The sequence below is a fragment of the Botryllus schlosseri genome, chromosome 8 (genome assembly GCF_051294905.1).
Source record: "Botryllus schlosseri isolate E-star chromosome 8, Bs_hap1, whole genome shotgun sequence".
Classification (NCBI taxonomy): domain Eukaryota; kingdom Metazoa; phylum Chordata; class Ascidiacea; order Stolidobranchia; family Styelidae; genus Botryllus; species Botryllus schlosseri.
Window position 1 is genome coordinate 1414106 of NC_137243.1, and position 22040 is coordinate 1436145.

General features: G+C 38.1%; 1 protein-coding gene across 12 annotated transcripts in view; it reads right to left on the reverse strand.

The window, feature by feature from the left end:
* The window catches only part of LOC145444388 (nesprin-1-like), a 108030-nt gene that overhangs the window by 19224 nt on the left and 66766 nt on the right, over positions 1 to 22040 (reverse strand). For 9 of the 12 annotated variants that reach the window (XM_080322354.1, XM_080322355.1, XM_080322366.1 and 6 more), the window contains 40 exons: positions 21595 to 21753; positions 20721 to 20897; positions 20133 to 20250; positions 19863 to 19988; positions 19195 to 19311; positions 18877 to 19001; positions 18681 to 18767; positions 17634 to 17760; positions 16939 to 17111; positions 16747 to 16854; positions 16243 to 16389; positions 15740 to 15889; positions 15359 to 15517; positions 14716 to 14853; positions 14547 to 14657; positions 13966 to 14139; positions 13320 to 13485; positions 12894 to 13056; positions 12712 to 12828; positions 11628 to 11826; positions 11422 to 11571; positions 10970 to 11098; positions 10170 to 10271; positions 9936 to 10065; positions 9301 to 9460; positions 8843 to 8964; positions 8604 to 8736; positions 7444 to 7636; positions 7250 to 7374; positions 6923 to 7103; positions 6426 to 6595; positions 5775 to 5918; positions 5612 to 5716; positions 5145 to 5385; positions 4813 to 4982; positions 3916 to 4107; positions 3133 to 3279; positions 2844 to 2970; positions 2106 to 2272; positions 1486 to 1648 (listed from right to left, as the gene is read on the reverse strand). In XM_080322354.1, coding sequence (XP_080178480.1) covers positions 1486 to 1648; positions 2106 to 2272; positions 2844 to 2970; positions 3133 to 3279; positions 3916 to 4107; positions 4813 to 4982; positions 5145 to 5385; positions 5612 to 5716; positions 5775 to 5918; positions 6426 to 6595; positions 6923 to 7103; positions 7250 to 7374; positions 7444 to 7636; positions 8604 to 8736; positions 8843 to 8964; positions 9301 to 9460; positions 9936 to 10065; positions 10170 to 10271; positions 10970 to 11098; positions 11422 to 11571; positions 11628 to 11826; positions 12712 to 12828; positions 12894 to 13056; positions 13320 to 13485; positions 13966 to 14139; positions 14547 to 14657; positions 14716 to 14853; positions 15359 to 15517; positions 15740 to 15889; positions 16243 to 16389; positions 16747 to 16854; positions 16939 to 17111; positions 17634 to 17760; positions 18681 to 18767; positions 18877 to 19001; positions 19195 to 19311; positions 19863 to 19988; positions 20133 to 20250; positions 20721 to 20897; positions 21595 to 21753 — 5892 coding nt within the window. Of the gene's footprint in view, positions 1 to 1485; positions 1649 to 2105; positions 2273 to 2843; positions 2971 to 3132; positions 3280 to 3915; positions 4108 to 4812; positions 4983 to 5144; positions 5386 to 5611; positions 5717 to 5774; positions 5919 to 6425; positions 6596 to 6922; positions 7104 to 7249; positions 7375 to 7443; positions 7637 to 8603; positions 8737 to 8842; positions 8965 to 9300; positions 9461 to 9935; positions 10066 to 10169; positions 10272 to 10969; positions 11099 to 11421; positions 11572 to 11627; positions 11827 to 12711; positions 12829 to 12893; positions 13057 to 13319; positions 13486 to 13965; positions 14140 to 14546; positions 14658 to 14715; positions 14854 to 15358; positions 15518 to 15739; positions 15890 to 16242; positions 16390 to 16746; positions 16855 to 16938; positions 17112 to 17633; positions 17761 to 18680; positions 18768 to 18876; positions 19002 to 19194; positions 19312 to 19598; positions 19626 to 19862; positions 19989 to 20132; positions 20251 to 20720; positions 20898 to 21594; positions 21754 to 22040 lie in introns of all 12 variants that reach the window. The other 3 variants (XM_080322358.1, XM_080322363.1, XM_080322364.1) reach the window with 3 other exon arrangements.

Below are 22040 nucleotides of genomic sequence, written 5' to 3' on the forward strand. Positions count from 1 at the left end.
GTCACATCACAAAAGCACATACAGCTTCCGGGCATTGGAAAAGAACTAATTCGCAGCGTCATAGAATAGAAAACAGTAGTTCCGACTAGCTACCGGTCTTTACATCATGATTAGCTATTTGCAGCCAAGACAGCACAAGGTATCCAGCGGCTGAAACATCGATATCATCGACCGCGACCAATAAGCAAAGCGACGGTTCGCATTCTATCGCCAAACCTTATTCGCAAGGTATTAGGAGCAAGCCGCTCATCAACTTTACGAGCGCTGGTTTATATTGGATTTCGCGCGATGCAGCGCGACTTTAATGAGCCCGTGATTGATCAGGAAACTTATGACGACAACATGCTTTGTTGTTACCAGATAGCCATAGTAAAGCAATTTCAATAACGACGCTTGCTTTGCGTATTACAAGCACGACTGTACCGTAATCTCAAATTCAATAGACTTGCGGATAGTTGAGCCTCATCCATTATAACGCAGACCAAATAAATCGATGCCAAGCCATTAAATATTCAGCATGCCTACAAAATATACTGCCTGAAGAGACACTTGGAGGAACATAACTTTAGAACATTGTACGTAATACGATTGTTGATATACAAAGTTCTCTTTAATTCTCTACTAGTTGCTGACGATTACACGACGAGTGTCAGCCAAAAATATTCCGGTTTTGTTTCAATATGAATATACTACATACGCTACTGTAACATAAACTCGCAGATACACCCGCGATAGAAGAACCTCTCTTTTAACTGAAACGCATAACCTAACCACTGATCTTTATAAATATAACCGCAATTTCTCGCTCAAAGCTTCTCGACTGCCTCTGTTCAATGACGCTCAGGGTGAATAATTCACGCGATTTGAATCTGTTGTCTGACACTGCGAAACGTAACATATATGACCAATATCGCGACGATTCGCAATATCGAGAATAGCGTGCAACCTGTCTCTGAGCTGAGCTGGGTCGCTATCAAACGAAAGACTTCCTGCGCTGTGAGTCGGACGTTCTCGTTACTCGGCACGCCGTCGTGTGACTAACGAGCAAGAGGCTTAGTCGACTCTTCGCGAGAAACAATAAGCAATATGCATCTTTGGAGTGGTACTTCGCCAGCAATATGACAGTCCTTCAACACATCCGTGCAGATACTGAATATTACTGGTAAACGCTCAAGATTTACGGAATGCAATCTCACTTATCGGCTTCGCCTACCGACACAAGCCACTTCATTTTCATGCGCGCTTTATTTGTGCTATTTATCTTCTGTTACGTTTACTTTAGTGTGCAGTGCATGCCTCTTATTTAATGTTGTGCCCAGGTTGGTGTTCGATTGAATGACTAGTACATGTCGTTTCTAGTCCCTCCTATCTTTTCATTGTATCGCAATCTTGTGGTGTTTTGAATTGATAAAATTATTAATTAACTGAAATGAACCGGATGCCTTTCGCACACTATGGGCGTTGCCGAAATAGTGAAAACCACACCTCTTGTTCGGTGAGCCTTTGCGAGATTTCGCTTTCCGCGCACGTCCTGTGGACCACGGGTTCCGTGAGCCCGTCTTCAACGTCTTGCAACCACGAGCGCAGATCGTTCATGCTGTTCTCCAACTGACCGACAGCTTGCAAAGTTTCCCTCAGCTTCTTAGATCTAAAACACAGCACAGCCTTTGTGAGATATCGCTAACGTACGAACGGAGGTTGATCTGTAACGAAGTATATCTACTTATTCAGAGCACTCAAGTAGCCTTTGCCTTTGTGGGATCACTTACTATGGTAATTATGTTCTTAGGATACTTCTTAGTTTACTTGAACAATTTTCAGACAAACGTACTTGGTTTTAGCACTTTTAAATTGGACAGTAGTTTAGGGATAAGTGTCCACGATTTTGAGAGTGAATTCGTTGCTAGAAACTCGTGAAATAGCCCCAGTATCACGGTAGGGTGACCAAATGTCCTCGAAATCAAAAATATCCTTTGTGGTCCTTTATAGCTTTTGAGAACCAGGCGATTGTACACGGACAACTAAACATCCCAGATCTGTGATGACTGCAAAGTTTGGGAATCGCTGTTTATTCCACTTTCAAAATCAACTAACTCAGCACAAACCTGGACTTGTTCATGTTCTCGAGATTCTTCCACCACTTGTTGAGCTTGTCCAGCTTGTTCGTGACGTCACGAGAGCGACTCTCGAAGCGGCCGCCGATTAATTTCTGTCCGAGGTTGCAGATTTCGACTTTGCGATCTTCGGCGCTGGTCAGAGCTTGCTGGTATTGCTGAGATATAACAAAAATCGACTGTGAAACGTAATCGGAGCGAAATGCAATCAGGACATGGAAAACAAGCACGTTAGCGAATATATAGAAGAGATAATAGGCAAAAACATAACAAGTCATGAAATATTTGCAATCTTCGAAGCTATATATGCGGCTATTGCGATACAGAGGCTATTCGAGGTGCAAACATGTCCCAAAACTGCTTTCAGTTCTACAAAATACAGTGTGTAAAAAGTAAGTAGTTGAGACTAATGGAACTGTAAAGTAAAAGTGGAAGTAGTCTAAATACATGAGCACTCGAGTATTGCAAGTAGGCAAAAGCGACTTGAGTTTCCGAAAAAGTAATTTTGTATACAATTGAAAAATATATTTCTATCGCAATAAATATGGATATTTTTGGCTGACACTCGTCAGGGGTAAACATTTTGTGATATGATTGTTGACATACAGATATTTTCCAATTCTCTACCAGTTCCAGTGTTAGCCGAAAATTTTTGGGTTTATTTCAATATGACTACATTATATTCAATTTTACACTGAAAAAGCAACAGTTCTTCGCTCATTCACTCACCTTTTCCAATTCCTCCATGACATCCTCGAGCGGCAATTCGACGGCTTGCGATATTTTCGATTCCATTTCATTCAACCACTCGCAGAGGTCGCGATATTTCGCGTCAAAGTCTTCCCATTCGCCCAGTCTGCAGCGATTTAATTTTCATTATTTTATAATATATTTTCGAAAAAATTTAAGTTTTTAAATTCTTTTTAATCCCTCAGTTTCATTCAAAGAGAAGCACGAGTGACAAAGCACGGCTTCGCTGCTCTTCAACGCAGGCCTTTCATAATCTACTCCAACCCACCTAGCCTCAATAAGGCTTCTTCTTTGCTGGGTCTGATTCCGGAGCTCTTCCCATTGAGACCGGACCAGGTCCGCGCGTTGACGCAATAGACCAACATCGGCGGGGCAGAAATCTTGCGTTAAATTGTCGATATTTTCGTTCAAAGATCTGAAAAAGAATCTGAATGTTTCAATCTATATCAGAAACGGAAAAAGACCGATATTTCGATTAGCAAGAATGTCACCAATGCTGATATCACACCAAAAACCCCAAAAATGCTTCGATGGGCATTGTAAACTATGTACCAATGGTATTCAACATTTGTGTATTGATCAAAAGTAAATTTCAAAACAATGGTTGCTTACCCGTGAATTTTGAAATATCAAAATTAACATAAATGTAATTACGACAAGTATGTGTAACTCAAAAGGAAAAATTGGAAACTTCAATAGCACAGTTCTCTAGGGCCTAGGCAATAGAATACTGCTAAATTGTGCTGTCGAAATGTGAAGAATATATTTAAAAAGTCTTCTTAGCTTTCACTTATAACTAGTCTCACACGAGTTGTATTTTACTTTTAAACAGTTTAGTACTACACTGGCAGCGACAATAATTCAAAACCAGACCATGAACTCTATATTACGAGGCAGTACATAAAATGTGTTCGATATTTCAACATCAATTGGAAATTTGCTATTGCATTTCTGTAACCTCCAACCTCTTGCAACTGGGATAGTTGACATAGACCAGTGTTCAAAAACCACTGATCTATGCTACGTTGAGATCGGTGCTCGAATTTCTCACCTCAGTTTATCGCCAGTCATGTCGAACACGATTTCCCTGTCCCGGCATTTGATCATGGCCGCGTGAATCCCGTCCTGGTCATGGAGTAAAGACATGGCCAGCATTTGTTTTGTGTCACGCAACCAACCGGTGATATCGTTGACCTTTGACTCGCACGAGCTCCACTCGGACATGATTCGCTGAAGGGTTCGTCTGCGAGATTCAAAATGTGTTCAAGCTCGATTCAATGATCGTAATCAATGAAATCCACCATTAAAATACTCGAAAAGATATCCTATTATATATACGATAGAATAGGTTTGGATTTAGGTTACGGTTATGAATGTTCCTACAATACCCTAACCCCAAACTCTAATTCAATTATATACACATGGATCTCCTATTTTCATTAGGGTTGTTAAAAAATAACCATTTTCTTCAAATTTTACCGGCTATACAATAAAATTGTTAGGTTGGGTCAAAAACGCTGCACATCAAATTTGGCACCATTTAAACCAGTTGAAGCCAAGTTATTGATGATCAAAATTTAGTATTTTAGTATTTATGGTTCTTTAATATATTGAAGAACTTGCCATCGCAAATGCTATTTTTTTTTAAATCCAAAATTTTATACTCCAATAATTTCGGTTGCAATTGAACCAAATTTGTGGTGCATCGTTTTTTTTATCGAATAGCGAGCAAAATTTGGAGAAATATTTTATTTTCGAACAACCCTGATGTGCATAAATCGAGTTTGGTAGAGAACACAGTTGATGATCACATCAAACACCATTAAAACTGACGAATTCATGGGGAACATTGATTGGTGATGATCATTGTGAACACTTATCGATATGCATAAGCAAGTACACTAGAATGGAAAAACGCTTCATTTAAATATTTATGAGTAATTCCTACTTTTTCTGTTGAATATCCTTGTTCAGTTCCAGCCAATCGTCATGAAGAGCTGACAGCTCATTTCTGAAATCTTCTGCGTCTGATTGTTCAGTGAACGGTAAAACTTCTTTCCCTGCTTCTAACGTTTGACTGCAAGTACTTTCGTTGATCGCGGCCATCCTTTCCAATGACTGCAAATTCCAAAACGTAGGATGTCATTAAAGAAGTGATTACACTATTTCAGAGTACTCAAGCAGGTTTTGCCTCCTGAAAATATTCGGGTTTATTTCAATATCAATATATTATTCTGTTCAGTTGCGAATAAAATCATCCCCATTTTCAAAATAACTCACGTCCAACTTTTCGAGATCATTTCCAATTCCTCTCATCGACAGACGGACACTCTTTTCGCTTTCCAAACACCGCAAAGCTTCCTTCGTATCTGCCATCCATTTCGATAATGATTTCTTGTTACTAACGTAAGAGCCCCACGCTCGAACGGCTTCATCCACAGAAGTTTTTCTGTTTTCCATCCCGTCCATCACCAGGTCCCATTGGGTTTGCAGTTGATCGAGTTTGTGTTTGAATTCATTCCTGAATACAGTGGTGGTGTGAGATTTATATACTGATGAGTACTCAAATGTGAATCTTATGTGACATAGAACTGGCATTATGTTATTTGTGGTGGCATTTAAGATACATATTTGAACTTCCAGTATGCCAGTGACTTGATATTTAGGAGCCCTACTATTAGAAGGCACTGTCTATTTCTGGCATCATTAGACTGGCAATTTCTGCCTGTATATCTTCTACAACAAACCTTTCGTCTTCTGTTCCGTGTTCCAAAAGCTCTTCACCGTCAGATAGGATCGATCTTAGCACCTGTTGTCGACTCGCCATTTCAACCACAAAGAACTCCATCGTTCTATGAAGAAATGACAAATTTTCAGCATGTCAAAGCTGCAAATAACTGTGTTTCCTACCTTGATTGGTCGAGTAAACCCTGATAACTTGTCGCGAGGTCAGAGGTCAAGCTCACTTCCATCTGCGTGATGAAAAGCATCCACGATTCGCATTTCTCCACAAAATTCAAGTGCTGAAGGTGCATTGATTGTAGATGCTGAAACCTGTTGAAGACCAGTTGATGAGAGCCATCCATAACATTGCTTACGATGCCGGTGACACTTATTTATGCAGCCTGGCACTGGCTCGTCAGAACAACAAGTTAAAGAAGATTTAATGCAGTGAATGTCTGCTCTACTAATAGCAGCAGTTTCAAAGACAGGTCAAATCTACTTCAAATTGAGTTTTCTCTTCCAAATTTACAGTAAACCCATTGAAACTGTTGAGTTGTCTACAAAAACGATGCAAAACAAATTTGACGCAATTCCAACGCGTAGAAGCAAAGTTATTTGAGCTTTTCATTCACAATTCTGGGATTACCCACCGTCAATGTTATTTTCGCTAACTCAAAACTTTCGACCGCAATAATTTCGATTCTACAAGTTGGAAGTAGACAAAAATTGTTACGCATCGTTCTTTTAGGCAACTTAACAATTTCTTGGGGTTGACAGTAAAATTTGAAAAACTAAATTTTTGAACAGCCCAAGCCGCATAAACAAACCCTAACAAACCTCTCCATAGTCTTCTTTGAAAGTTCTCTCCAAGTCGCGTTGACATTTTGTAGCTTGCTGACGTGAACTTCTAACAAAGGCAAGTCGTAGCCGAGGTTGTTGAGGTCATTGAGCGATTGAGAATACGTTTTAAACGTCTGCAACTGGATTCTCACTTCCTCCATTCGGCTCTGAATCAGCAACAATCATTAACAATTAGAGAAAATATACAATGAAAGCGACCGTCCAGCGTTGGTCAGTAATGAAGAACTTCTACTTTTCATACCGCTCAAGTATTTCTATTTTTAGACTACTTCCACATCTACTTGGAACAGTATTTGGGGTAAAAACACACTCTGCCACATTTCAGAGAAAAATATCCGACCAACTTGACTACATATCATGGGATTATCTGTAAATAAATACTTCAACTTTATTAAAGTACTCCACTAGGTTTTGAATATTTGCATTATTTGGTCAAGTAATTACGTTTTTACACTACTAACAAACGGACCAACCTCCAACAGCGTTTCAGCAATTGCCGAGTCATCTCGATCCAAAACATCCGCGGCTTCCAGAAGCCAGGACTCGATGAACTTCAGTTTTTGCTTGAATTCGTTCATTTGGAGCTTGACTCTGCCGACTTTTTCAAGGCCGGCTTGAAGACGGTGTGCAGCATTCGTGATAGATTTCTCAAGCCTGGCATAAAGAGTACTATATGTATAAGAGAGATCTCTTTACCTGACATGAATTTCATTGATAATTCCATATACTCTGTCTTGATAACCAATATCTAAATCTATATATAATTTTACTATATATATATATACTATAGTTTGCCTTACCTTTCACATTGTAGTCTGCACGTTTGAGACGAAGCAGATACCGACGAAATTTGGTTCAATTTTTCAGGGAAAGACAACAATTCCGGCAATGATTTCTCAAGTTCCGCGCACACATGAAGCAATTCCTTAGGTTTAAATTCAGATATTACTCAAACCGGATCAGATATTATGTTCGTAATATTAGTAACGCTAACCTGTGCTTTCACTTCACAATGATGGGGATTTTCCATTATCGCAACACCAGACAGAACTTCCTCAGATTGTGACATGACAGTGAACAATCTGTTTTCCACGTGCTGATAAAGGTTTTCGTACTGCTGCCAGATTTCAGAGCTTTTTCGAAGATGAGAAATTAATTTTTCTGCGTCGGAGTAAAGTTGGTTCCATCTGCAAATGCAATGAAGGTTTTGAACAATTTCGAAAACACTTGATAGTCAATATTGTAAGTGTAATCCGGTAAATTTCTACTCAATTACGAGTAGAAGTAGCAATTTTCAAGAATGGCGAAGTTATATGAGTTTTTCATTAACAATTCTGGGATTACCAGCCGTCCAGGCTATTTTAGCGAAACCAAAACTGCAATAACTTTGCTTCTACGGGTTGGAAGTGAGCAAAAATTGGTAAGCATCTTTCTTTTAGACAAATTCACAATTTAATGGGGCTGAAACTATGATTTTTTTGTTTTCGATTTTCTCATATTAAATTCAAAATATTCAAACTCATGTGCGTTCACATCTACCAGTTGGATTCCAGTCAAATTTGGTGTGGAGTGATTTTTTAAGCAACCTATCAATTTATTCGGTGAATCCCCGGAATCCGGGAAAAAAGTTATTTTTGAACAACCCTATTGCTCAATTAAGTAATTTCAAAAAGTAGATTTGGGTCACATAATTTCATCAATTAATCAGACGTAACTATTTTCAAAATCAACTAATTCAAACTAATTAATGAAACTACAGATAGTTAAAATCACCGAAACTGAATTCAGATACCGTGATACAGGGGATATTTAACGGGGCTCTGATGACAATTTCACTTATAAAAATGATTAGAATCTGTCCCAAAACAACTTTCTACCCTACAAAATTTAAATTGCAAAAAACAAGTATGTTTGCGCAAAAATCTGTTCACTAACAGATGGAAGCAGTCAAAAACTTGAGCAAATGGTGCAACTAAGTTGATAATTCCACTGGCAAACGTGATGCAAATCTGCCCGGAAAATTAAGCTTTTAGTTTACAAAATCCAAATCAAAAGTTGGTTCAATTGAGTGAATAGTTCATAAACAAAAACTACTTAAGTATGCTGAGAACAAGTAGTCTGTTACTCCCCACCCGTTATATTTCAAACCGTTACCTGTTGTCAAGACTGCTGATTTTATCTCGGACATCTTCAGCGGTAGACGGATTGCATAAAGCTATCAACGACGCAGATTCGACTTGAAGGAACTCTTGTTGGGAAAAATGGTGATCGAGCTTGACTCGAAGACCTGGAGAATGGAGAAAGATTGTTACATCTTTGCTAACATAGGTCTTTTATTTGAATGTAGACGTTAATCATATTCCGCCATGTACAAATGGATGTAATGAAAGGACCTTCAAGTTTGGATAGGTGAGAATTCAAGGCCTCGGCAGACAGGCAGGGAGTCGTGCACTTGATAAGAGTTTGTTCTGCATCGTCTAGTTCTTTGATAGTGGACAGCTCGGTTTCGCGGAATCTGAAAATTAAAAAAATCTCTCAGTACTATTTCACCGTCTTAACATCGATATCACACTTTGAAAGAGATATTGGTATCGGCCATTAGTGGTGAAAAATTATCGGCAATTTTGCAACGTTACAGCATGGTAGCGGGGAATCAGAGAACAATACTCTGCGACCGTCGGACTGGGAATATTGATCTATTTCTTATAGCTTATAGGTTTCCAGATGCAGCCTTTGTAGCTAAAAAGCTGTTCAAATATATGCTCTGAAATATTGGAAATTCGACTCAACCTAGATGTAATATTTCTTTATTACCGGCATCAGTCTGGTGTTTTAAGATAATATCACTCACCTTTCCCATTGATTCAGCGCCTTTTTCAAACTGATCTTACTCTGATTGACCTCGTGCTCCAAGAGCGCCCAAGATTGATTGAGCGCGGCCAGTTTGGGACTCCCGGCACCAGGCTCAGTGGACTCGGCTCGAAATTTGTCGTTCTTCGAGGCTACCAAGTCTGAGATGAAAATGTGGATGACTTCATTAAACATTTTCAAAAATCACATAAACACACCAGAGTTGTCTAAGTAGTAATTTTTAATACTCAAGTAGAAGTAAAGTCCTAAATTTCTACTTGAGCGCTAGTAGAAGTAGAGATATACAAGGCATCTCTGATAATCTCCGAAAATATATTCGGATACTGTAATACAGGGGCTATTTCATTCGGTTTTTATGACAACTTCAATCATGAAAGTCAACCACGCTTATCACATTGTTCTCACACAAAATTAAGATGGTAAGTTCAAGTTTTGGCTTAAAAATTGTTGAGTGGAAGTGAAAGTAGTTAAAAAAACATATCCACCTAATTGAATACTATTTTCATATTGAAATAGACCGGAATGTGTAAGTAAGCAGCATAAGCGGGAAAACCCAACTGTAGTTCCACGAAAAGTAAAAGTAACTCGTTACTGACCCCTCTGTAAGTAACCCACCTTTATATTCTTTTTCTAAATCCCTTATTTCGGAATATATTTTTTTCAATTTAGGCTCGAGACCCTGTATGTCGAGAATCGCTCTCTGAACTTTTGGCTTGCTCGCAGCCAACGGTTGGTTTTGATAGAACTGAAATGAGAGTTTATTTATTTTGTCAACCATAATATACAGAAGGCATCGTTAATAATCATGCATGTCATTAAATGTTTTTGCGTCAAAGAAATGAAGCGCACCTGAAGGTATGAGTCGAGCCATTGCCGAATTTCTGAAACAGATTTTTCATGAGCTTCCCATCGGTCTGCCTCAGAGTCCAGTTGTGACTGACAATTGTCAATCTGAATTGGGTTTAAGAACATATAAGTTGCCAACAACAAATTGCAAAGGCAGAACCTCTCGTTAGTTCTGGATTGCAAGATAACTGTCACAATTTACCATGTTAAAATAGTCAGAAAGAGGGTTATTCAACAAAAATTGCAATAACATCATATATCAAAAATGTTTTCAAAATTTTAGTAATCAAGGTGATCAGATGGTATAAGTTCAATGTACTCAATGTGCCAGTGTCAGCCAGAAATATTTGGATATATTGCAATATGAATATATTATTCAATTATTTCTTTTATCAAAATGAATTGGAAACAAAGCAAAATCACTATAGGCTGAAAAGGTGAAAAGTTTAAATACGAGGATACATATGTACAGCCCGCTTTTAATTTACAAATAAATACACCAGTTGGCACGATATGAAAACAAGGTACTCAATTATAAATACTAGATTGAAATGGAAGGAAAATTTCAACAAAATTTAATATTGCAGAAGAAAATGCGATTCAAAATGGCTACAGGCGTACGTTTCAGTGGTGTAGATCAGAGGGAAAATAGAAATATACACGCTATTAGGCTTCACATAACTTTGCTGTAACCATAGTCATGAATTATTGTAACAATGGTTGTCAGTAGCAATGACACGGTGAATTACACTACCATTGACAAATTATGCCCACAGCAACAATCCGTAAGTTCTAAAACTCACTCTCGCTCTTAAAATATCCCATTCCGCGTTCATATCAGCTAATTTCCCAGCAATTTTCGAATCAGTTTTTGAAGACGCGTTGATGTTATCAACTGCTTGCTGTCTGGCCCACATGTCCGCTTGATATGTCTGTAAACATGCAATATATTTGTAAAGCACTTTTTGGGGTACTCAAGTACTTTTTGGAGTACTCAAGTAGGCTTTGGTTGCTTGCACTACTTACTCAAGTCGATGCTTTGCGACTGCTCCCACTTTTACTTAATCTTTTCGAAGCAAAACCACTGACTTTTTAACAGTTCCGGATTTTTATGATTGTAATAATTTTTCAATTTTTTGATGCCTCTCAATTTTTACTTCTCTCAAAGTAGCCTTGAAATATCTCGGAATTAGCTACTTCTACTTAAAATTCAGTGGAAATTAGCGGCATCACTTTTACTGCCCCAGCTCGTTACCTTGTACGATATCAATTGAGACTTGGCTCTTTCTGCCCCGGTAGTTTCATAACTTTCTCCTTTCAAGTTGTCCAGATGGTCATTCGTTTCCGCAATCCATTCCGCCATCTTGGATATTGATTGCAGGGGAGACAAGGAACCGAATTTGGCCTGAGACCGAATATATAAAATAAATGAACGAAATAAAAAATTTAAAAAATTATAACCTCGTAAAGTCTTTCATTTAACCCAGGCAGTTTGTCGCCCATCCTTGCGACATTGCATTCAATGTTTTCGACGCTCTCGCGACACTTCTCTTTTCCAAGCCTCTTGAGCGACTGCAGATTGTCTGCTGTTTTCCTGAAATGCCTTGCCAAAATCTTGACTTTCTCAAATTCACAGACACATTCGCCAAATTCATTACACCTGAAAATAAATATATGCACACATCAAACATAATTTGGTATATTTTTGACCTATTTCATTGCGCTTTGTGACTTGCTATGGATTTATCACGATTTCACAGATATCTCATTTCCACTAGCGCGAGTAGCTTTGGACTACATGTTATGTATGCTACATTAAGACCAATCGAGGTTTCAAGGCGAAACTATAATTCCAGTTGATAAAATAAATATCAATTCATTGGAACCAACAAGCTACACTGCAGAATGGCGCAAAATATTCAGCATTCAGAACTCCTCAAAATAAGAATTCAATGGAATCAGCAAAAGCTACTCTGTAGAATACTATGAATATTCAGGTTCATCACTGCCCAGCTACATCTCTATAGGTTACGAAATTTAAATGCCTTCATTGTGACGAGTAAATAGCCTGGGGCTCCGTCACACATGACTCGTTAACCGTGAATGTTTACAAGCTATTTTTAAACATAGCAGACATTTCATGGGCTACTAGTTACAATATAAAAGGGTACTAGAGATGGTTGTAATGTTGAAGATTGATGACAAAGTATCAAATTGGAAATACAAGTTAAAAAATGAATGGAAAAAGTGAATATTCTTCAATATCATAGGCAGTGTCGTAATTTCTAAGATAGGACCTTATATATAAGAGTGCTATGTCTCATAAAACTATTGCCCTATTTCTAAGATTTTAGAGATTCATAAGACATTCTTTATTTTAGGCACTGTGGTCGTAGTTATGACTGAACCAATTTGATGTTTACAAATTCTGCGTTCAAACAACTTTGGTTGATGAAAACAACAAAAAAGCAAACAAATAGTAGCCAAACGATAGCTAGAGTCAAACTCTATTTATAAACACACAAAATAAAAAGAATTTAGTTACTTTTCTTCCATCTCATGTTCGCCAAAGTCAAAGCTTTCCACTTCAGCGACAATAGAAATCGGCCGTTGTACGTTTTCAATGGCCCATTCTGTCAATTTCGTCGATAATTCTGAAAATCTAATAAAAAACACATTTTTAGAAAAACGCAAATTCGGAAAACGAGCTAGTAAATTTCGACGTACTCTGGTAATATCTTTTCTATTGAGCGAAATCTTGTAATTTCCGCATCAACCTTTGACCTCAGCGCAATGAGTTTCTCAGTAGTACCGTTCAGCTCTGTTTTAAGTTGGTCGCATGCCACAATGCCGAAAATGCTCTCACATTCATCGACTGACTTTTGAAGTTCTGTGAAACAACAAGATTTGCACAAATTGACAATAATAATTGATATAATCAGCCAAGATTAAAAGACATGAAAATTTGCAGTGTTAATTAGGGTTGTTTAAAAATAACTTTATTTTCCAAATTTTACCGGCTACTTGAAAAACTTGTTGGGTTGGCTAAATAAACGCTGCACACCAAGTTCTGTAATAGGATTATTGAATAAAAGTTATTTTTGAACAGCCCTAATATTTATGCCACAGAACGATTCCCTGCTTCATTCTTACCATTATCTGCGTCTTCCATTCTCTCTTGAATGTCAACCATTTTCGAAATATCATCGCGCAAGTTGTGAATGTTTTCCTCGTCCGCTTCACCGCTCTCAAATTCCATCTCAAATTGTGAAATTTGACGATTCAAGGTGACAAGTTTATCGTCGACAGCATTCCATATCTTGCATAATAAAAAATTTTCAATTTATAAATCTGTTGGGAGACTCTCGAGGTGGAGTACTTCAATATACAATTTAATATTATATTCATACAGAAATAAACCAGAATTCAAAAGAACATTGCATCCCAATAATAATCGCATCACCAAATATAACATCACAGGCAATTGAATAAATCAATTTTTGATGGAATATGTGTGTTTCCCAAAAATCAATGTTTCCTAGTAGACATTTTAAAAAAGTACTTTGTATATCAACACCCTGAGCCATCTGTTTTCCTTGATTGTTCATATTCTTTCGTATGCCTGTAACGTCATATTTGGCGATACGATTGTTGATATACAATGCTCTTTCCTAGTGTTCTCTACTAGTTTCTGACGATTACCCCTGACGAGCGTCAGCCGAAAATATTCGGGTTTATTTCAATATGAATATATTAGTCAATTGTATACATAAATCTGTTACTAAACTACAAATTTTACCTCCGCGGTTGCTAGGAGTTGCTGCTGTTTATCGGCTGCTCTGTTCTCCAAAGTCGAGTGCTTTGCCTTCATTTCAGTGAAGGATAATTCATGACGTTTGTAAACCGGTTGGGGAAGTTGTGCGGACATATCGAGGCAGTAAGATCGATGATTTGAAAGGTGGATGAAGAATTCCTGATGTAAACGAAGTCAATTTACACAAACGGTTGATATGATTCCATCAATCGATGAAATACCAACCAGACTTTGAGCACTAGATAATTCCTGTTGGCGAATTATACTAATTAGGGTGAAATGGAAAGTAATCTAATTCTAATATAATTTGTGAAATGTTTCTGTTCTCATTTTAATTCTAATCGAATTTCTGATTTTCCGGAATGAGTTCTGAATTGATATGAGCTGAACTTATAATTTTTTTAAATTTCTTTCTCCACAAGGTTTTAATATAATTTCCTATATTTGAATATTTGTACCTGTATTTCTAATTGTAATAAAATTTTGAAAATCTCCAAATTTTCTGATTGTCCAACTCCGACACCAACACTGTCCAGGTAATTTCACAAACATAAACAAAAGCTTACCTTGAATTTTTCAGTGTGAGCCTGTAATTCAAGCAAGTCTCTAACAATAATCCTCGGAAGTTTGATTTTCTCCTGGCCGGTATTCAACGCCTCGGAATAATCGTGCAGGAGCTAAAAACCGTCGAAATCAGCAACACATAAATCTCAAGTTTTTCTGTAATTGACACACCTGCGCAAAAAGCGATTCCTGCGAATTTCTCTCCTCTAAAGTATCGCTTTGGTCATCCAAAGCCGCTTTTGTTTCATCGCAATCCTTTTTCAATTGTTGCAATTCGGTATCGCATACGCTCCATGCGGGAAACACAATCTGTAACATTCACGGAAAAGGTCACAACACATTCAACATCATTAGTATTCGCGTTAAATCAGTTACATTGAGACAATATTGACTAGAGCGCGTCTGATTATTATCAGTTCGCTGATAATATCGAGTCAATATCACACTTTGTAAAGCATATCGTTGGCAATTGGAGGTGAAAATATCAGTAATTTTCGTGACGTCACAACATGGTAGCAGGAAGTCGTAGAACTATTCTGTGACTGCTAGACTGGAAATATTGATCTTTTTCTTATAGCTTGCATGTGTCCAGATGAAGCCTTTCTAGTTTATTTCATGTCCAAGAATCACAATGCCTGTAACGCTATTAAGGTAAAAGTTTTGAAGTTTTGGTTATGTGCCTTATCTTTTGAAGACAAGTCAAATATATCTGGATTATCTATGAAGTTGCTGGTTATTGGTTTACTCAGTGCCAGGATAAAATTCCTGATATGATTATTAATAATCTCTAATATTGACACAATGATATTATTACTTGTTCCGCTTTCTCTTCGAGTTGCTTTATCCTGTCTTCATTTTTATTCACGAACTCTCGAAATTCTTTGAGTGTTTCGGATACATCGGCGTCAACTCGCAAGTCGCAAATGTCATCGTAGAGATCGCCAACTTCAGTCGACAGGAAAGCCAGATCAGACTGCGAAAGATGTTGGGCATCAAAAATGACTCTCAAGAACTGCAGAAATCAGCACGTCGACAGACAGATTTTATTTCCAAAATAAAAGGGTTTCAATCAGCGAAATGGTTGCCAACGATAAGATCATTAGGTCATCCAGTCAACTGGTCACCTTATACGGTCATATATAGGCCTATATGCAGGGGTACAACTATTACTACTATGAATGAATATTTGCAATACTTGAAATTCCGTTCTTTCCATGTCTTTTTCTGCGACTTCCAACTCTCTGCGACTTGCTTCCTCTTCCAACACTCCTAATCGATGACTCAGAGATTGCAGAGCAGACTTGATCGACTCGGCAAATTCAGAGTCCATATCCGACGTGGAGATCTGTCACGAAACGGATCAAAAGTAAGAATGTCTGATGAGATTCTTGGGGTTGCAAAACTTAAATGTACAATTGAATAATAAATTCATATGGAAATAAATCTATTGATCTGTCAGAATGGACAACGACCATGAATTTGGCTGCTGAAAACATTTACTGGATAATTCCACCCAAAAATAGTACATTAGGCTTAAAGTATCTGTTCGCACGTATTATTCAAATTTTCGTACACACTGTTTTTTCCAATTCTCTACTATTTGCTGAAGATCACCCCTGACGAGTGTCAGCCGAATATATTCAGGTATATTTCAATATGAATCAAAAATGACAATCAAACTTTCCAAAGTAAACTCACGTTGTCCTTGACGTTACGTAATTGCCCCAGTTGACCATGGACACTTTCCAGTTGCGAGTGCAACGCTTCCTGGAGCTCAAGCTCATCTTTGAAACTGGCTTGTCGAGACAGACGGGACTCAGTTTCATCCATCCACGAGGAAACCGCCTGCAATTATACAGAAAGGGAGATTTTTTTACAAAACTGACATTAGGTGGTATTCACAGGGAGACGCGGTATGAGTGAAGTCTTCTGGCGAACGTAATAATAATCAATTTATTCCTGCAGCTAAGCAAGAAAAATATTATGTAAATATAAGAGAGCAACATTAAAATGAAGGAAAACTGCTTCCGCTGTTGAGAGTGTGAGCGTACAGCAGACAATAACAATTAGATCAAAGTAAAGAGTGGTAATCTTGCTGCAACATAAAACAAAAACAGCAACTGCATTTACTTATAAAACATTACTACGATAATACAATATATTCTTCGCACGTGGACGAGATTAAGGTAACTTGTTGCCAACCTGTAGCGCAAGTTTGCTTTTCTTTCCGAGTTTTTGTAAAGCTTCTTGACTTTCCAGCGACTCGGATTTGAGTTCTTTCCAGCAATCTTGCAAATCCTGAAGACATTCCTGAAACATTGTTTTTTTTTTCATGTGAGAAGGGATTATAAGTAGGGCTAGACCAGCGGTTCTCATCTGCGGGTAAATCTTTACCTTGATATGATCAACCGCAGGCTGTCCACCGACAGGAATACTTCCAAACGAGAGGACCGTACTAGCTTGAGATGAGCGCCGCCTCTTCACGGAATTCCTCGTAGATGCTGTTTTAGAGTCGAGGTATTTCAGCAGATCATCCCAGTTTTTCTTCATGTCTTCAGGAGTCAACTCTGAATACATGGAACACTAGTTGAGCATTCAATTCAAGCAGTCGACAGAATGAATGTGATAGATTCAATTTTCGAGATATCACATTGCAAACTGTGGTGTCGCTAAGAGACCAGTGCTTCTTGATGGAGTTGTATAATGGTAGAATGTCTGGCTTCTTGATTAGTAGGTCGTGGGTTCGAATCCCGCCTGGGTCAGACCAGAGCTTGTAAAACTAGACTTATACAAGCTACCATACCAATCTAGTTAATTAACGGTCAACTAACTACTGGCTTTTTGAGTATGTTAGTTCTAGTTCTAGTTGCGGATTTTGAAAATCCAGTGATTTGTGAAGGTCTGCTGCTTGGGTCAGACCAAAGCTTGTAAAACAGGTATAAATGACTAAGTCCTCATTAGGATTGAATGGAGAAGAAAAATATTGGTGCTGACTTGATCTTGTATCTCTATAGGCAAACACACACTCATTTTCGATGTAATGTTACATTTGTCGACAACTACCTGTCACGTACAACAGGAATACATACCGGCTTGTTCCGATTTTGCCAATATGCCGCCAAGATTCGCGACCTTGTCAAGAAGATCCTGGTAGACTTGCAATTCGTTTTTCAGTTTAATCAAGTCTTCTTCTGATGCAGTCTCTGTGTCCAGTACCTGAAAAGCAAATCAAAGATCGTCATCATCAACCGCATGGGACGCAACGTAAACATACTAAATGGCTGTCGGTCGCACATAAATGAAGATACTCTTAGAGATACAGATCTAGAAATACAATTGAATAGTATATTCCCATTGAAAAAACCCCGAATATTTTCGAGTAACACTCCTCAGATAGATCTAGTAGAGAATTGAAAAGAACATTGTATATCAGGGGTAGCTAACCTTTTCGGCCAAAGGGCCACATGAGAGTTACAAACCATTGCGAGGGCCACTTGAATGTTGATGACCTTTTTTTAGTCTTCCGATAGGAAAGCCGGATTAGGAAACCGTCAAAACAATACTTATAATAATAAACATCAAAATCAATAACAATTATGACATGAAGACTGGGAGTGTAAGCAAAATTTGTCAAAGATAATGACTGAATTCGTCAATAATAATGTTACTTCCATATATTGCGGGTCGCCTCTGCATGCCGCTGAGCTCATTTGGCAGGGACAGGATTATTCGTCGCTTGTACTTATAAATTTCGAAGATTTTGGCTACTAGGCGAAATATTGTACTTTATGGTCATGTACGACGATCTACGAAATATGTGGCTGGCTCGTGGCTACGCCAATACGTCAGAACTGATATTTTAGTCATCAAAATCCCAAATTTCCCGGACAGGCTAATCAAATGCTGGTTATTTGAAACTAATTTCGAGAATTACCCCGTAGGCCACGGGTTGGCCGCCCCTGTTGTATATCAACAATCATATAACATACATACAATGTCCTTTTCAATTTTTCACTAGTTGCTACCAATTACCACAGAATAATGTCAGTTGAAAATATTAACGTAAATTAAATAAGGATATATTACTCAATTGCATAAATGAGTCTACACAGACAAGAATTTCTATCGATATTCACCTCGGATTCACCCAACCAATCTTGCATTCTTTTCACTTGCTCTTCATAACTTTGTATCGTTTCATCTTGTTTCGCCGTCAAAGTAGCCTGAAAATACGTCAGATCTGTTTCAAATGTATGAGATGGAAAGAATTCGAACGCCAGCATCGTCAAAGACAGCTATTAGAAATAACTAGAAAAGCACTATTTTCATCACCTGATATTTTTTACCGTTTTCTTGAATATCCTCCTGCAGGGAATGCAGTTGATCTTTGACAATGTCAATTTGTTCGATCAACTCTACGTTCTCTCGATCGCCACGAGACAGTGACAGAGTTTTGTCTATTAAAATTCATATAATTAGGGTTTTAAAAAAATTCCTCTTTCTTTCTTTAGGACACACAACGGGTCTACTAGGTAATTTCTCCTGAAAAATTCCACAATATTTCAGCTACACACTCCGAAAAAACACCAACACAACATGAATGTTAGTATAAGCCTAAATTTGTTAATTTCACACCACAATTTCCTATACCGGTGCTGGCTGAAAGTGGTGGTGAATTTTGATTCATGGCACAGTTGGAAGATCTCTGAGACCTGGCTGAGAGTTGAGCCACTGGGCGAATGGCTTTGGGGTCCGAGGTACCTTCACCTGGTTCAAATGGAAGCTTCACATCAAAAGTTGAAGAGACAGAATTTGAATTCGACAGAGAAGCAGTATCATAGTTACTGGAAAATTGGAGATTTCAGAAACACGGCAAGTCGTAGGGCAAAATATCGAGTACATGAGTGACACAAGAGATGAGATCACGGTGCAAAATTAAAATGATATTTTCACACATTCAACGTTCAAATGATATCGTAATTGATGAATTGCAAGTGCTCAGTAAAAGTGTATGATAACAGAACACAGTGTGTTTTGGTGATGGTGAGCTATACCTTTCGGACTTCTTGACTTCAATTCGCCTACACAAAAACGAGTTGTAGTAAATCATATTCATTCCAAGAGATTCTTCGGTATACAGAAGTTCCACATACAATTGTATAGTATATTCACATCGAACTGATTATTCGAGTTTATTTCAAAATGAATTTACATTGGAATCACATATTCATTCCTTCAATCAAAAATTAAATCACAACACGAGATAGCAGAGTAAAAAATTGCCACAATGGTGAAATGAGTAAATGCTCAAAGCGTACCGCAAAGCTCGGATATTAGTCGCAGTTTACGTTCCACCTCGGCGGCTGTTTTTTCGCAGTCTTTGATGTGTTTTTGCAGGAACGCCAGGTCTGCGCCAAGGGACCCGGCCGGTTCAGCGTCTGTGGCTGAGACGAAAATTCATTGATGAACACGTTGTGGCAAATTGTCGGTGAAAAATTCTACAATCGCAGCCAACTCTTTACAGAGTTGCTACATTTATACGAGGTCCACAATTGAACGGAGGCAGTAAATAATACTTAAACACGAACCAGACGCCATTTTTTCCTGCAATGTTTTGGCTTCTTCCATCCAATCCGTGACTTGCTTCAATTCTTCCTTGTAAACAGCCACCATTCTGCAGTACTGTTCATCTTCTAGCATCTTAATCTGAGACGTCAAGTTTAAGCAGCATTTTAATGATTCGAAACAAAAAGTGAGGGATGATTTTTTTTGATATTCATATTATACACTAATAGTTAATTTATCAAAGATACTATTATCCACTGTGGAACACTGTAAAGCTCCATTTGTCATCTCGCAACATCGAAAATGGTAGTTTAAAATTTCGTCCGTCAGCGGAAATGACATATCTGTGAAGTCGTGGTCGACCCACAGCATTGTTACAAAGTGCAGTCAAATCGGTATGGCCGAATAAATAAGACCTAATTTTCAAAATGTGATGTTCATTGTAGTCGCATTAAAGGTACATATTTACACTTTTCGCATCATTCATACTGATGTGAGGTCATAATGAGTGATGCTCAAATACTAGACTCAAAGCCTGATACTCAATTCATAATCAAATCACTGATGTACTGGATATTGCGCATGCTTAAGCCAGCAATTATTATACAAACCTCAATAACGCTTTGTTTTGAGTGTGCCTGCATTCTCATCGTGTCCCAACGGTCGCACAAGACCTTGACGGTAGTGTTTAAAGCACCCTTCCCGGCGTATTCGTGCGACAGAGAACTAGTCCAGCGTTCTACAGATTCCAACTTGCATTGCAGACGATTCAGGTCGTCAATCAGGCTCTAAACCAGGAGCGGGCAATTATCTTTCGCAAAGGAACTCATTATCACCATCAGTTTAACAATAATTTGATCAATTCAAAACACCACAAGATAGATAGGAAGGTGTCGAAACGACTTGGAGTAGTCTTTGAAATCAGACACTCACCTGAACCTAGGCATTGTAAATAAGAGGCATGCGCACGAGATGGAAATAAGGGATAACATAAAACGAATAGTGACGAAAATGACTGACGCATGTGTCAATAAGCGAGGTTGATATTTCAGATCGAGGTCCGGTAATCTTGAGGGCTGACTAGGGCTACAAGTGAAGCAGAAGATATCTTGGCATTGAAACTATATACTGCTGCTCTAAATTGAAAGCAGTCAATGATATGCTTACACCAGCTGCTTAGTAGATGTGTTACCTAATGATAAAGTCATGTTTTATTTCCAAAAAAGAAAATAATTATTCAGTGTCATTATTTGAAACAATGGTTAACAGGGAACATTTTAGCTCTTCTGTAATCACATTAATCCCACGGACACTTTTTTTCTACAACCAAAATGTAATTGTTTGTCAGTACATCATGATTGCCAAAGTGATGCAGTTTATGTAGACCAAATGAATTTCTCTATATCACATGTAAATCTCACTTTAATTTTGTATTATTTCATGTATGCATGTGTCACATTCAATACCAATGACTCATGACCTAACCTGATTATCTTCGAATTGTCCTTCGAGACTCCTAGTCGTGAGGACTTGATCCAGACGGCCCTGACAGGCGTCCAGCCTGCCGGTGATTTCTTGAATAAGAGACTGTGCGTTGTCTCTTGGAGCCGACGACAGCAGAAGCTCCCGAACTCTCTGGCTCAGCTAGAGAAAGAATGAGCAAATAATGACAGGTTTCAAAGACAGAGAATTGCTCGAATAGTCTCTTGAACTTCAATATACAAATAAATAATATATTGATATTGAGATAAACCCAAATATTTTCATCTGACACTCGTCAGGGTTAATCGTCAACAACTAGTAGACATTTCATAAGAACATTGTATATCAACATTCAACAATCATATAACCAAGTAAAAATGATACCATGAATTTCTGTATATATTTCGAATTTTGATTATAAGCTCCAGTAGTGATTTCTGAGATTCCCA